Consider the following 15,811-nt stretch of genomic DNA (forward strand, 5'->3'; position numbering starts at 1 on the left):
GTACTGCGGTTTTTTTTTTTAAAAAATGGATTGGCCTTTCTATGTAACTTTCTACACCTCTCTGCTCCTGATATTTAGGGACCTGCTTTCACATTTCTGTCTTGCATTATCTGTCATCACAAGCTCTCACTAGTAGAGAACTACTTCTATCTGCTTTAGGAAGCCCAGAACACTTAAAGGCCTGCTCAAAGGACTGCCTTCCACTATATCCCACATAGGCATACTAGCAGACATCAATCATTGTGATCCTGTTCTCATACTTTTTCACCATTCCATGGCATATTTTCAGGCTCGTTAAAAGCCACTTCCTAAGCCTAGGTGCCAAAACTTCCTTGAACAAGCTTTTCAGAGAGAGGACCACCTCTGGCTATGATATCCTTGTTAAGTTCACAGGGGAAAGTAAGACACAGCAGGAAATGACATGAGCCTCTCTTCCACTCAGCCTCAGCAAGGGTGGAATCACCTTTGTTATCTTCCGCCCACTTTAAGATTAAGACACTTCTGCTCATATTGAAACTGGTTGAAAGAGGAAACCAAGACAATTCCTGCTCTCATATCCTCCTCTGTACCTGGAGCACTTAGCACCTAGTAGAGTTACTTAAATCTTCTCCTTCCTACCTAATGTTAAGCAAAACCGTACCAGATACCAACTGTATTGTCACAAAAGGAGCTGCCAAATTTAATCAGGAGAACATTGTACTATCATAAGAAAATTGGCACTTCCTGCTTTTAGACAAAATTTGGGATCCAAAAAGCTCTAAGTTGTGGACACAAAGAATAACAATTTGTTTTCAGAGTTAAATAAAATTCCACTAAAACTTCCTGCTAAACCATGCCAAGGGTCTATCAAGTCCTGTATTCAGATCTTTCTCTTGCTACAATTAGATCCTCATAAGTAGGAGAGCATCAGGATGTAAATGTAACCAGGGATGCAAGCCTGGAAAATTCCCTTTTGCTGGCCTTTGTAAGCAACAACAAACGGAGACCAACCTGAAATGAACATTGCTAAAAGTGACATTAAGACATTCGAGAGTTGGCCTTTCTGGAGATACAATCAATAGGGAACAAATGTCATTGTGATGTAAGGGGTCAACGCAGCAGACACGTTTACCTCTGGAGGTGGAGGACTTAGAAGTAGGGCCCAGTTTTTCCTCCTCCTCTTTCTGACGGATGTGTGTCCAATGCACATCTGCCAAGATCGCCAGGGGATCAATCGGATTTACTATCTGCTGCAGCCTCAGGTTTCCAGCTAGCAGGCAAGAGGCCAATGGTGGATCATGTTGATGGAGTGGCAAGGGATAAAAGGGAGGAAAAAGAGAGGGAAGGAAAAGGAGCACACACAATAGGAAAGAAATGCAGGGAAAGGGAGGTAAAAATGAAAGAAGTTACTTGCTGAGATAAGCTGGCAAGAGAAGACAGGTAAAATTCAGCATCATGCATGCATTATGCTTCCCTCCAGACTCACTCGCCCTCTCCCACACATGCAGACAGGATTGCAGTTTGGAAATTCCACTCCATGGCAAAAATGGTTCAATGATGCATACTATTAATCAAGACTTCACCATCCCTAACTATTACTATAGGAAAAGGTCACATTCTGCTAGTAACTGGATATCCATGCGCACAGAAAAAGTACACAAACCTGTACTTCTTTCTAATTTGACACAAATTGAGTTATAAAACTGAACCGTGGAAGGAAAAATGCTATTCAAAAGTGAGTGATGAATCCTGGTGGCCACATGGCACCTCGTGCTGTCAAGTCCCCTTGATGCAAATCCTTGGGTAAGTAGAGTTAGTGTTTATACCACATCACACAGCATTAGGAGTTAGAAGGGTGAGTTTCAACCAGCAAGAATTGAGAGTAGAAGGGAAATTCATAGAAACCTAGCAAGGCTTCCAAAGAGCAGGCCTCACCCAACCATCCCAAACTGTACCTTCTTATTCTGAATGTATTTCACCATTCCCAATTTCACTAGCCCAGTTAAGAGACCTTAAATGAACATTTCTCTGATGGGAATTTGTGTGTGTGTGTGTGCGTGAGAGAGAGAGAGAGGGGTACAGATGTTTATCTGAGGGCAGCTAATTGGCCTTGTTAACAGTCATTCTCCTGGGTCCTTTACCTGATTTGTACAATAATAACTGAAACTGCATATAAAGTACTGAAGTTTTATGTTTCAGTATATCATGTATTCTGCAAAAAAGGAACAAAAGGAATATGGTTCATGAGATAAAGTAGGCATCTCAGCACCTTTCACTGGTTTGACCTCTCTTCCCAGAGAATCAAAGCAGAAATAGGAACAGAAGATGGGCAGAGGCATCCTCTCTTTGATCACAGAAGGAATTTAGTAATATTAATGGATATGCTCACAAGTCTTTAATCGGACACACAGATCACACAGATGTTGTATTTGATGCAAGAAATCAAACAAACAGAATTTGAGCTGTAAATTTACAGGTTTTGTTTGTTCCTTATCTGGAAGTTAACAGTAATTATCAATTACAACAAATTTGGTGAACCAATTTAAAAAAACAAACACTGTTGCTTCATGTGAGGCCTGCTCTTTGTAAAATGCCCCCCTTTAGGGGAGGTGATGACAATGTGAGGGTACCTTTAAATGTACCCGTGTCCTCTTCATTTGAGAGACGTTGAAGCCAGAGGCCTTGCTGAAGTTCTCTCTCCCAAGGGTAATACTCTCCCTCTACAGCAGGGGGAGTCACACATCAACAAATAGCATTGATACAGAAATTAGAGCAGAACAAAGAAAAAGAGAAGGACAGAGAATCAGAAAGAACACAGCGATGTTTTAGGGAAATCCAGAAAGGTTCAGGACTGCTTCACCTATAAGAAGCCTTACACAGATTTCACTTACGCGTACAGAATTAAATGCAATGTGTAGGAACACCATCCCATGTGATGAACACCTGTCTACTTTGTTGTGTGTGCCTGTTGCAAAAAACTTTCCCTCTTCATGACAGGTATATATAAATTAATCACAGCTGTACATAGGGTTACAAGTAATTTCCTTGCCAAAAAGCAATATCTGTTCAGGGGGGAAAAATCATGCTTGAAAGTGCTCCTCTGTTCCAAGGCATTCATCAACTAAATTTCTTTCTGATGTGCGAATTTAAGTGAGCTGGTGGTAAAGGAGTTCTGAGAACTTCACATTTGTAAACCTGCTTGAAGCAGAAGGTGCCAGATTATCTGTCTCCAAGATGCAACTTTACAATATTCAAATACAGAAATATTATGTAGTGATAGCTCCAACAGCAAGTTCATTGCCTTGATCTCTGTTGTCTTTAACTCATCAATGGCCTTTACTGAAAAGGCACAAGTCCTGCAAGAGACATGTGAGTTCTCTGGCAAACGAGGCCCATTTCGAAAGCTGAACTCCTCATTTGGAAGAGCCCCATCCCCCAAAGATATATGTCTGATGAAACTGATCAGGTACCAGCCACCATGACAAAAAAAGTGACTTGAGCTGCAAGGCTGTCTATCTCCACAAACAACAATCCTCAAAAGTAATTTAAAATGCCAACACCCTATAAATCCCTGAAGACTGAATATTATGCAGATTTATTGTTCCCAAAACTTTCAATAACTGAGACACCTGCCGGTTCTGATCTGTAACTGATACTCCCTTAAGCAGTTAATGCAGAACTGTTCCCATTAGATGCAAGCATGAATATCTACACACAACACTTTTTGTGACTCACTCTTGATTTTTCAACTACCTTAGGTGATAATCCCTAGTTTAGACATGTGGTTTTACACACCCAATTAACCCATGTCTTCAGCAGTTATAAAGGAACTGTGGAGAAAAAAATCCAATTCTTGATCCAAATACAGACTCCTATATAACTAAAAGCAGGGGTCCTTCTGGTCTGGAAGCAAAGCTTTGTACAACCTTTCTGCCTTTGCTGCTGGCTCCTAGCTCTGAGCTGTGATAAGACTCTAAACCAATCATCCCCAAACTGCAGCCCTTCAGATGTTTTGGCCTACAACTCCCATGATCCCTAGCTAACAGGACCAGTGGTTGGGGAAGATGGGAATTGTATAAAACATCTGGAGGGCCGCAGTTTGCGGATGCCTGCTCTAAACCTATATAAACACATCCAAGCCAAATAAATACCGGTACCTCTGAACATTTCATCACCAACAGCCACAGAAACATGCCAAACTTTTCACTTAACCTATTTACTGAATCACAGTTCCAGCCCTGACTTGCCTCTTCACCCTGCTACTGAACTACTTCCTTGGGCTGCAGGCAAATCAATCTTTCATTACTTCCCTAACCCTGGCAATGGACCTTTGATCTCACCCAGCTGCCATCATGTAGGACAGGCATCCCCAAACTGCGGCCCTCCAGATGTTTTGCCTACAACTCCCATGATCCCTAGCTAAGGGGACCAGTGGTCAGGGATGATGGGAACTGTAGTCCAAAACATCTGGAGGGCCGAAGTTTGGGGATGCCTGATGTAGGATCATAAAAAGCTACCTATGGATCATTTGTCCATCTAGCTCAGTATAGCCTACATTGTCTGGTGGTAGCTCTCCAGGGCATAACTGTCAACTTTACCCCTTTTTTAAACGGCAATTCCCTTATTCTGAATAGGATTCCTCGTGAGAAAAGGGAAAAGTTGACAGCTATGCTCCAGGGTTTCAGTGAGAGGTCTCACTCAGCCCTACCCAAAGCTGCTGGGGATTGAGCCCAGGGTGTTTTTGCATGCAAAACATGCATTCTACAATTAAGCTTTGGCTCTTTCTCAAGCCTTTTGCTATGGAGGAGTACCTGCCTGTTGAACTGGCTCCTCAAATTATAACTCTGTTTTAAGTCTGAATGCAACATGTGACAACTGGGGTGCTGCAAGGTTCTCTCTTGGGCCTAGTGATGTTCAATATCTTTATGAATGACTTGGATGTAGGTATGGAGGGGATATTCATCCAATTTGCAGATGACACCAAAATGGCAGGGGCAGCCAATACTGCAGAAGACAGAATGGGGATTCAAGATTACCTCAACAGATTGGAGAACTGGGCCAAAACTAACAAAATGAATTTCAGCAGGGACAAATGTGAAGTTCTACACCTGGGCAGGAAGATCCAGGTGCACAAATTTAAGATGGGTGACACCTGGATTGCAAATAGTACATGTGAAAAGGATCCAGGGGTTTTAGTAGCCCACAAGTTTCACAGGAATCAACGTGCAGCAGCAAAAAAGAAAGAAAGCTACTTTTATTCTAGGCTGCACCAACAGAAGCACAGTGTCCCGATCAAGGGAAGTCACTAGTCCTGCTCTATTCTGCTTTGGTCAGACCACACCTGAAATACTGTGCCCAGTTCTAGGCACCACAATTTAGGAAGGATATCGACAAGTAGGAACATGTGCAGAAAATGGTGACTAAGGTGATCAAGGGTCTGGAAACCAAGCCTTATAAGGAATGATTGAGGAAATGTGTTATGTTTAGAGAGACTGAGAGGAGATATGATAACCATCTTCAAATATCTAAAGGGCTGTCACATGGAGGATGAAGCAAGCTTGTTTTCTTCTCCTCTGGAGGATAGGACCTGAACCAATGGATTCAAGTTACAAGAAAGGAGATTTTGACTAAACATCAGGAAGATCTTTCTGACAGTTAAGAGCTGTTTGACAGTGGAATAGACTCCCACAAGAGGTGATTGACTGTTATTTCTTGGAGGTTTTTAAACAGAGGTTGGATGGCAATCTGTCATGTATGATCTAGCTGAAATTCCTGCATTGCAGGGGGTTGGACCAGATGACCCTTGGGGTTCCTTCCAATTCTATGTTGATTCCCAGACATAAATTTGCAGACTTAAAAATGAAATCCTGGAACAGTGTTCCAGAGAGAGAGAGAGAGAGAGAGAGAGAGAGAGAGAGCGCTAGGTTAGAGAAAATAAAATTTTAATGACTGCCAACTTGATGAAGAGCACCACCTTGGGCCCAAATACTTCTTCTAAAGATTCTTCATGGGACTTCCCAGTAGTCCCTAAACACGAGTCTCCAGCAGGTTTGCAGTCTTTGCACTGACTTCCAAGTTTTCCAAAAGAAATGGGAGATGCACTTTATATTTGATTATTTATTCTGTTTGATGGCAATCTAGGATCAATATGCCAGCCTGGGCTCCTTCAGGATCAATGGCAAGATATAAATTGAATAGCATTGGAAAAGTAAAATTAATATACATATCCAAATCCATATCCCGAGAAGCAATCAAAACTATCTACTAACCTTCACTAGAGACTTCTTCCTCTTCTTCTCCCTCCTCCTCCTCCTCTTCTTCCTCTTCCTCCTCTGCTTCATTGTCATGATTCTTCTCTGTGTCCAGCTCTTCCTCACTCTTGCCCTTCAGCATGGCATGTATCCGCACAGCCTCTTTCCAAGGCACACCACCCAGGTCAGAGGTGGGCTGCTGTGGTTGTTCTTCTTCCTCCTCTTCTTCCTCCATCTCAGATTCTGAACTACTGCAGAGGAAAAACAGGAAAGTTAGTAGATGATACTTCAACAGGATCCCCCCCCCCTGTGCGTACAAGCAGATGATTGTTTTAAAATAATCATAGCCAACAAAACAAAACAAACTGCCTCACACCAGGTCCATCTATCCCAGGAGTGGTCAACCTGTGGCCCATAGACCAATATTGGCCTGCTAGGGAGTCCACGAGGCCACTTTTCCCCAACCATGGCCACATGTTCCCCACTTGACTATGACAGATTGGGGTCATTCAAAACAGAATTGAATCAGAATTTCACTGAAACACAACCTACATGTCAAATGTCAGGGGTTTTTTATTCCCCACTCTCAGTTTGCAGCCAGTTTGAGGCCTCTGTGGTCCCTTATTCAAAAAAGTCAAAAAGAGCCAATCATGAGAGGAAGGTAACTAGTGATCCCCCCACTCAGACACAACCAGTATCAATGGAATGACAGCCTCCTTCATTTCAGCAAATGCCTTACTGAGGAACGATACCATTAGAAGAAGAAAACAACATTTAATCTTTATAGGCCTGTTACATATTCCTCGTAGGAAAGCAAGCTCCTCCTCTCCTGGAGGCTAAATCAACTGGTATTCACCCTTCTTTTCTTTGTCATATGTTTTTACCCTTTCCCCCTATCCATTTTTATTGGACAAAATCCAGCAGGAAATTCTCCAGTACAAAAAATATTTGAAAAGATTAGGAGGTGCATACTGTTTCTCCAACTCATTTCACTTAGAATTGTAGCAGCAAAAGTATACACTAAATTTATCTTGTTTTTGTTTGGCTTGTTTCCTGGCAAAAATATTGTTACTTTTGTTACAATTAAGAATAGCAGTGGGATTCTGTCTTTATTCACACAAACTGCGAAACCTTCCATTTGTTGCTTAGCCATCTATTTTCACAAAAGATGTGGGAACAGGTTTTTCACGACTTTTTAAAACAAGGCTGTTAAGTGAAATTATGGGCAACCTTCTGAAATGCATAATCCTTTTGGGAATTTTATCTAGACAAAGAAATGTTCATTGTGATTTTCTCAACTCCTAAGAATGTGTTTTTCCAAACATTTGTGTTAAGAATTATTTTTTAAAAACAGCTTTTTATTTTAGTACATTGCTTGACAGATAGTTAGGCCCTCAAGGAGGAATGTTGGCTTTGCTTTGTTGGAAGAAGGAAAAAAATAAGTTTTATGTTTACTGTCACTTAAAAATAGTATGCAAGTCCCTGTCAACGTGCAGAACACATGCTCAAATTACAAAAAAAGTGGAATTCAGGTTCTTTCTTCTAAAATATTTATTTTAAAGCAGAAAGGATCCTAGTGCAAGCTGTGTTCAAGTGGAAGAAAAGTGAGGTGAAGCTGCTTAACCCTTTTTCCACCTTGAGGACTTTGTCCAGAAAGATGACCTGTAAATGCCTTTAAAAATGATAAACTAGTGTCATTCTTCAGCTAAAAATCATATTCCCCAAGTTCCTTTTCCACTCAGTGGATGAAGGGGGAGAGAACAAGGCCCAGCCAGTCACATCTCTCAGGACTAGGCACCTTCAAGCAAACTTTGGCCAGTAAACTGGCTTATGATGCAATTTGTCTTATCTGATTATTTTGCATGGATATGGTTGTTATTTCAATAGTAACTTTTTTTGTTCTGTTTCATTGCACTTTGTATTACTGTAAGTTTTACTTCAAGTTTTTCAAAAGGTTTGAAAGTCATCTGCTCTCTGACTGGCCTATTCCTGCTTAGTGCTTTTTGGCTTGGCTTGTGGTTGTTAGAACTGTGAAATGTATTTTAACTAGCTGGCTGAGAATGTTTTGGCTTCTGTCTACTGTAGTGCTAAGTGCCCCATAAGCACAAGATTTCCTGCTTGCGCAATGTAGGGCTGCCATATGTCCAGAATTTTCCAGACATAGACGGTATTCGGCTCTCTTAAACAGCATTTGGGCAGAAAATTGCTGAAACATCCGGGAAAATCTGGATGTATGGCAGCCCATGTTGGAAGTACAGATTTTTCTGAATTTCATTAAAAGTTGCTCAGAAACTCTGGCAAAAAACCAACTGGCAAAAAAGGAAAAGAAAATAAATTTGTTCTGGGGTTTTCCCCAACCCTCCAGAGTAGATTTGGAGAGGGCATACGGCATATGCAGGTGGAGGAGAGGGGAGAAAGTCCTGCTGTGCATGTGAGAATCCTTAGTCAGCGTTGTACTGCATTTGATACAAGCCTTATTTGTTTTAAAGGGGGAAACTCTGAGCCTTTTTGTATTATCGACATTTTTAAAACTTCTACTCTTTCAAGCCACCTTGAACAGGCATTCTTTAGAAAGGCAGCCAAGACATATTTTAAATAAATTAAGGCTTTTTTAAAAAAGAAAATTAACCTGCTGGGTACATCCTCTTCTGTTCCTTTGTCTAGCACGCTGCTCAGGTTGTGCTCTGCCAAGGTCTCCTCAGGGACTTCTTCCAATTCCTCTTCCCGTTGTACCGAGAGACGGTAATTCTCCAGTTCAATCCGCTCTGGTGTGCCACGCAGTCTCTTCGCAATACTGGGTTCCTCTACGCCATTTACACTGGGAACTGGGGAACAAAAATTAACAGGGGAAAAAGTGCATTGTGAGCATTGATCTGGAATGTGAAAGCATTGTATTTGTTTCCATCAATGAGCCAAATTTGATTCTGGTTGATTCTCCTAATAAGATATTTGACCATGAAAACTGTTATTAAAAAGCAGGGCTTGAAAAAGAACTAATAAGAGGGAATTTCTGCTTTGTTTCTGGAAAATGTCTACCTTATATTGACAAGTAATGCAACGTAAGAGGTGTAGGCTTAATTTACAGATGTCGCCCAGTGAAGAGACTGTTGGGTAGAGCAACCACCTCCAAGGAGAAAACTGAAGAACTCCTTTCTTTGCTATGCTACATTTCTTCCTACTAGAGTTTAATTGTTGTTGCTGTATTTTTTAAACCTAGGGGAGCATTCAAAAATGGTATACAAGTCTGCTCTCCCACCTCAGTCTGTTGCATGCATACACATGTTTATGCTCATTGGTTTGGGTTAATAAATACAGAACTGCTATCACTTCTTCCCTCAGTTTTCACTTATTAACATGGATTAGAATCCCCTTTTCAACAGAGCACTGAGTGAATCCATTAACTACCCTGCCTATGAAAAAGTTGACCGATTAAAGCTTATTCGTATTTTTGTCTGGTATTTTGACCAGAGCCATGAAGGGTAAATAATAATAAAATCATAGCACCATAGAATCGTAGAGTTAGAAGGTACCATGACGGTCATCTAGTCCAACCCCCTACTATGCAGGAATCTCAACTAGATCATACATGATAGTCATCTAACCTCTGCTTTAAAAAAACTCCAAGAAAGGAGAGTCCACCATCTCTCATAACGATGATAAAAACCACCATCGCCAACACCACTGTAACTAGGCTCTGCCAAAATAGGGTTTTATCATCTCCCAGCGACAAACTTATAGAACCAGGAGGCATAGTCTGGAAATGTGGTCTATCAGTCTTGGCTTACATAGCAAATGCAAAATGAATTTTGGGTAATGAAAGAGCACTAAGGTGATGCAAGAACCAAGATTTCAAAAGTCAGTGAATCTCAACTCCTGCCCCCAAATTTTCAGGGGATATTAATGTGACATTTCAAAACAGACTGCATAATGACCAAGTTCACATTTGCACTAGCATATAAATTTTAATAACTGCTTCTGTTTTGATCTGTTCCATGTTTCTAGCAACAGGACTATAAAATTCAGAGCAGGAAGACAACAGGCATAGGACATGATACAAGATTTTGTTAAGTGTTAGGGCCCTGGCAAAAGTGTATTGCGCTGCAATGACCCCACTGTAATTATGTGCCTGTTTCCAGAGCACATAAAAATGGGACTGTTGGCAGGATATGTAGTTACTGGAGTATTTTTACCATTTCAGGAAGAAGCAATAATTAGCTCTAGTTTAAGACATTCATAACACAACGATGGTTAGCAAGAAATGAGGTTAGTTTTAGAAACAAACTGGATAAATAGTCCTGTTAATGTTCATATGATAAAGGTAAGTTTAACTGTTGATAACTGGAGTTAAATACTTATAGTTAGGATCACATTTCTATAATATGGTAACATGATTGTTTAAGATGGCTTAGTCTGTACGTTGATCTTTTTATATTACAATCTATGGCTATTTGTGTGTGTTAAAAATTAATTTCATAATATATTAATTGATTTTTGATGTCAACACAGTAGACATTTATATCTTACTCAGGCTCTGTTACGACAACAAACATATATACCAAATAACCCAGTTATGATTTACATAATTTTTTGAATACTGAATAGTGTAGTTGATCCCAAAAGATATTTATGGTTAAAAAGTGTGACACACTCAATGGGAAGAGCATAGCTCATTGGTAGAACATGTGTTTGCTGAAGATTCCAGTTTTAATCTATATGTCCAGTTAAAAGGATCACTGGTAACAGATTTTTGAAAGGCCCAATAGCTTGGGAGAGATCCTGCTAGTTTGAGTGGACAACACTGGCCTAGATGGACCAAACAATCTGATTAGTTGTAAGACAGATTTCTATGTGTCTTATACCAGTGACTAAGTTTTGCAGTCTGGGCAAGTTACAGCGATCATCCTATCCCAGGGTTGTTGCAAAGGCAAACTGAGAAGACAGTATTTAGTAGTTTTATATGAAAAAGTATTCAGTATACAACCTCACTATCCATCCAGCCATCCACCACCAAAGGAAGTTATCTAATAGATTGTCACATTTACTATTAAAGTCAAGCAGATACTGTACCAGTATTACACCAGTATTGCACACGAGATGCATCACTTTAAAGTTCTATCATCCTGCTGCATTATTTTATGGGTAAATGTGCTAATATGGTGGCTTAAAAAATCTGGTTGTAAGATGTAAACATCCTTAAATAGGCAAGTGTTTTATTCCTCAGCTCAACAGTTTTATGTTTTGGAAGCATTTGGCGATGAGCAGTACACAGATCAACCAAAAGGAGCTGTTTTTCATAAGTGTGCAGCCCACTTAGCTGTTTTGTGAAAGCTGACAGAAGATTTATTTATTTCAATCCTTGACCGAGCCAACTTCTTGGTAAGGAATGCCAGGGACAGAGATAACATCACTCCTCTGAAGTGCCCTTTGGCTTTTTCCCTTGTATAGAATGTTCCTAAAAATAATTTCCATTTTCTGTGACTTTTAAAAAAATTAAGCAAACTGATAGCTATTTGTCTGAACACTACCCCCACCCATAAAGTCAACCATCATTCCCCATTGCAATTGTTGCCTCCTTTGCAATGGTTCTGCAGTAAGGGTAGGAAGCTACTCAGCAACTACTGTTTCTGTGAGGTGCATGGATTTGGATGGGTAGAAACTTTGCACATACAGTGGTACCTCGAGTTACAAACGCCTCAGGTTACAAACGCTTCAAGTTACAAACTCCGCTAACCTGGAAGAGTTACCTTGAGTTGATAACTTTGCCCCAGGATGAGAACGGAAATCGTGTGCCAGCGGGAGTTGTAGTCCAAAATAGCTGGAGAGTGCCAGGTTAGGGAAGTCTGTGTTAAAGGCCTCATGTACTTTGTCCAGGATCTTAAAGGCTGAGAAGCTAATTTTGTCAGTACCAAGTAGACTTTACACTTACACTGCAAACAGCAGTAGAATGTGCAACAGAATAAACTGCTTTTGAAAATAAGGGGCTGGGGTTTCAAAAGCAATTTGCAATATGGCAAAAAAATTAGCTGTTTAAAAAAACCATGAAGTCTACATAGTTTCCCACAGTGGAGGAATACTGGATAATTTGCTGTAGATCAGCAAGAGCTTATGACTCCCAGTTGTTCAATAACCACAGCAAAAAGTTTCCTACCCCACAAAGAAGGCAATTAGAATCCCTTACCTGTACTCAGAAGTATATTGTCAATTGCATATGCAAATTACCCCAGTGTCTGGGGTGGGCAAGTGCTCTGCCATTTTGTTTCTAGTTCTGCCCTTCAGTGTTTATTTTGTGTCTAGCTCCAGTTGACAGAACTCAGCATTTCAATTTTTTTTAAAGTAGATCTCATAAGACTTCCTATGCTTGACTGAAGTGTTTCTTTCTTTTAATCCTAGCCATTCTCTCTGTAATCCTTACAACAAACCTATAATATATGAAAGTGTTATCTATATACAGTATTGTAGACATGGAGGTGGGGTAGGGGCTAGACCTGAGAAGGTGACGGCTTGCATGGTGCAACCAGGGACATTCTGGTTCACAGCTCAATCTTTTAGCCATTATACTTGGAGTCTGGGAATCAGAAGTAGAAATCAGTACAGTGGTACCTCTACTTACAAATAACTCTACTTACGAATGTTTCTACTTACGAATGGAGCTCCATCCGCCATCTTGGATGCAGTTTAGATAGGATTTTTTCTACTTACAATTTTTTTCTCCCAATGCATTCCTCCTATGGGATTCGACTTACAATTTTTTTCAACTTACAAATGTGTGTTCGGAATGCATTAAATTCATAAGTAGAGGTACCACTGTATTTGGTATCTGATGTGGAAGCCACTGACACAAGCCTTAGTAGAGAGAAAACAAGTCCTCAGAGAAACTAACCACAGAACTGTAAAGTGAACTGGTCAAACTGCATCTTTGCAGCTTCAGACCAGGCCACTGCTTTTGATGGAAGATCGGTCACAGGAAAGCAAGGAAATCTACCGTATATTCTGGCATATAAAACGACTGGGCGTATAAGACGATCCCCAACTTTTCCAGTTAAAATACAGAGTTTGGGATATACTCACCGTATAAGAAATACGACCCGACATATAAGACGACCCCCAACTTTTGAGAAGATTTTCCTGGGTTAAAAAGTAGTCTTATACGCAGGAATATACAGTATTAAGAGAATTCTTAAATGAATTTTCTTCGATCTTTTCCCCACATCAGACCTATCAGGGCTTTTAAAAAGGATCATTTTGTACCATGCTGAGCAAAACTATGCACAAACACAATTTGTTTGCATATATTGCCTTCTTTTGAATTATCTGTTTTGTTTGTGATGCTGGGTGCAGGCACGGAAGCCCCACAATACTGACCACAGGGCTCAGTCCCACCTCTGGAACCCAATATTTTACAAGCACATGCCCATTTTCTCATATACTGTACTTTGAAGCCCAAAAGGTTCTGTTGAAAGTAAATTCTTAGGATGTTCAGTTCTGTGCTAAACAATTCTGGTATTGACTACTTTCCACCCAGTGGGATGGGTACAAATACTTTGGGTTGAAGGGAACTTCTGTATTTTTCCTTGGTGATCCATTGCTTGGCTGTAATCCTAAATTAACAATATTATTTTCCCCCCATTCCTTCCTCTCAAAACATCTCCGTAACTGGCTAGCATTTTTCAGATTCTACCATGGCTGACAAGGACTACAGCTCAGTGATAGAACACATGCTTCACATGCAGATGGTTCCAGGGTCAATCTCTCGCTCTGGCATCCTCAGTTAAAGGATCAGAAAGCAGGTGAGATGGGAAAGTTTTTTGCCTGTGACCATGAATAGATGCTGTCAGAGGAGACAATGCTAAGCAAAAGGGACCAATGATCTGGTAAAGGAGCTACATGTGTTCCTAAATCATAATCTGATAAACTCTGGTCAAGTTATGCTGCTTTCAAATCATTGGCTTCAATGAGTGTCCAATCTAATGCATTCAATCAGGGCAGCTGCCAAATAAAACTATCAATGGCTGCATTTACATCAGAAGCATTATAGAAGCTTCCAATCCCTTGATTAATTAGAATACATAAGGCATTCTTTTTTTAAAAAAAAAAAGGTCAATAGATGTCAGGAATACATTGTACTTTTTAAACACATAGCAGCTAAGTAAATATCAGTGTGCACAATTCTATTCTGTAAGGTTGCCAGAGGCATCCAGAAAATATTGAATTCCATAAAAATCAACAAAGCTTTGTTGAGAAAGGTCACCTTCATCATCTTGTGATTTCAAAAAACTGAGCCAAATCCCAACGAAGGGACAATACGAAGAGATAGTACAGGGATGCCTCACAAGACAAAATTAATTCGCTCCATGGGTCGTTTTGTCTTGCGAAAATTTTGTCTTGCAGTTTTCCAATTTAAACAAAGCAAAAAAGAAGAAGAAAAGAAACAAAAAAAATTCGTCTTGCGAAGCATGGCCATAGAAAAATTCATCTTGCGAGTCAACAAAAAGATTGCAAAATGCTTTTGTCTTGCAAGTTTTTCGTTGCGCAAAGCATTCATCTTGCGAGGTACCACTGTAAGTGTATACCAGGGGTGGGAACTTTAGGTCTGGCGCTAGCTCTTGGAACTCTGACCAGCCAACCATCTACACTACTGTGCCTTCTTCTTCTTGTTGTTGTTGTTTGTTTGTTTGTTTATACCCCACCCATCTGGCTGGGTTTCCCCAGCCACTCTGGGCGGCTGCCAACAGATTAAAAACAGAATAAAATATCACACATTAAAAACTTCCCTAAACAGGGCTGCCTTCAGATGTCTTCTAAAAGTCAGATAGTTGCTTATTTCCTTGACATCTGGTAGGAGGGCGTTCCATAGGGTGGGCGCCACCACCGAGAAGGCCCTCTGCTTGGTTCCCTGTAAGCTCACATTTCACAGTGAGGGAACCACCAGAAGGCCCTTGGAGCTGGACCTCAGTGTCCAGGCAGAACGATGGGGGTGGAGACGCTCCTTCAGGTATACTGGGCCGAGGCTGTTTAGGGCTTTAAAGGTCAACACCAACACTTTGAATTGTGCTTGGAAATGTAATGGGAGCCAATGTAGGTCTTTCAGGACCAGTGTTATATGGTCTCAGCATCCACTCCCAGTCACCCAGTCTAGCTGCCTTGTCTAGTTAAAATTACTCTGTCCACTTTTGCCTCTGATTCCACCGGTCACTGGCATGTAACTTGCAGAAGGTTGACTAGAAGGACAAGTAACACTTGGGCTGAAAAATGTCCCCCAACCCCTAGTGTACACAAGCACCACTTTTATTTTCAGGTACCCACAGAATTATCCAGGAGCAAGCTTGTCAGAACATGAGATGTGCCATGTGCCTTTCACATGTCATATTCAGGTCTTCTTGAAGCCTATCTGTGTAGTGCAGGGAAGGAGAACTTGTGGCCTTCCCGATCTCGTTGTACTACAACAGGCATCCCCAAACTGCGGCCCTCCAGATGTTTTGACCTACAAATCCCATGATCCCTAGCTAGCAGGACCAGTGGTCGGGGAAGATGGGAATTGTAGTCCAAAACATCTGGAGGGCCGAAGTTTGGGGATGCCTGTA

General features: G+C 40.8%; 1 protein-coding gene across 36 annotated transcripts in view; it reads right to left on the reverse strand.

Annotated features, from left to right (window-relative positions):
- Positions 1-15,811, reverse strand: part of MICAL3 (microtubule associated monooxygenase, calponin and LIM domain containing 3) — a 190,388-nt gene that overhangs the window by 47,503 nt on the left and 127,074 nt on the right. For 22 of the 36 annotated variants that reach the window (XM_035126938.3, XM_035126940.3, XM_035126961.3 and 19 more), the window contains 4 exons: positions 8,860-9,055; positions 6,249-6,481; positions 2,610-2,699; positions 1,112-1,249 (listed from right to left, as the gene is read on the reverse strand). In XM_035126938.3, the coding sequence (XP_034982829.3) occupies positions 1,112-1,249; positions 2,610-2,699; positions 6,249-6,481; positions 8,860-9,055 (657 nt within the window). The remainder of the gene's footprint in view (positions 1-1,111; positions 1,250-2,609; positions 2,700-6,248; positions 6,482-8,859; positions 9,056-15,811) is intronic. The other 14 variants (XM_088676899.1, XM_035126964.3, XM_088676898.1 and 11 more) reach the window with 2 other exon arrangements.

This window comes from Zootoca vivipara, chromosome 9 (genome assembly GCF_965207765.1).
Source record: "Zootoca vivipara chromosome 9, rZooViv2.hap1.1, whole genome shotgun sequence".
NCBI lineage: Eukaryota > Metazoa > Chordata > Lepidosauria > Squamata > Lacertidae > Zootoca > Zootoca vivipara.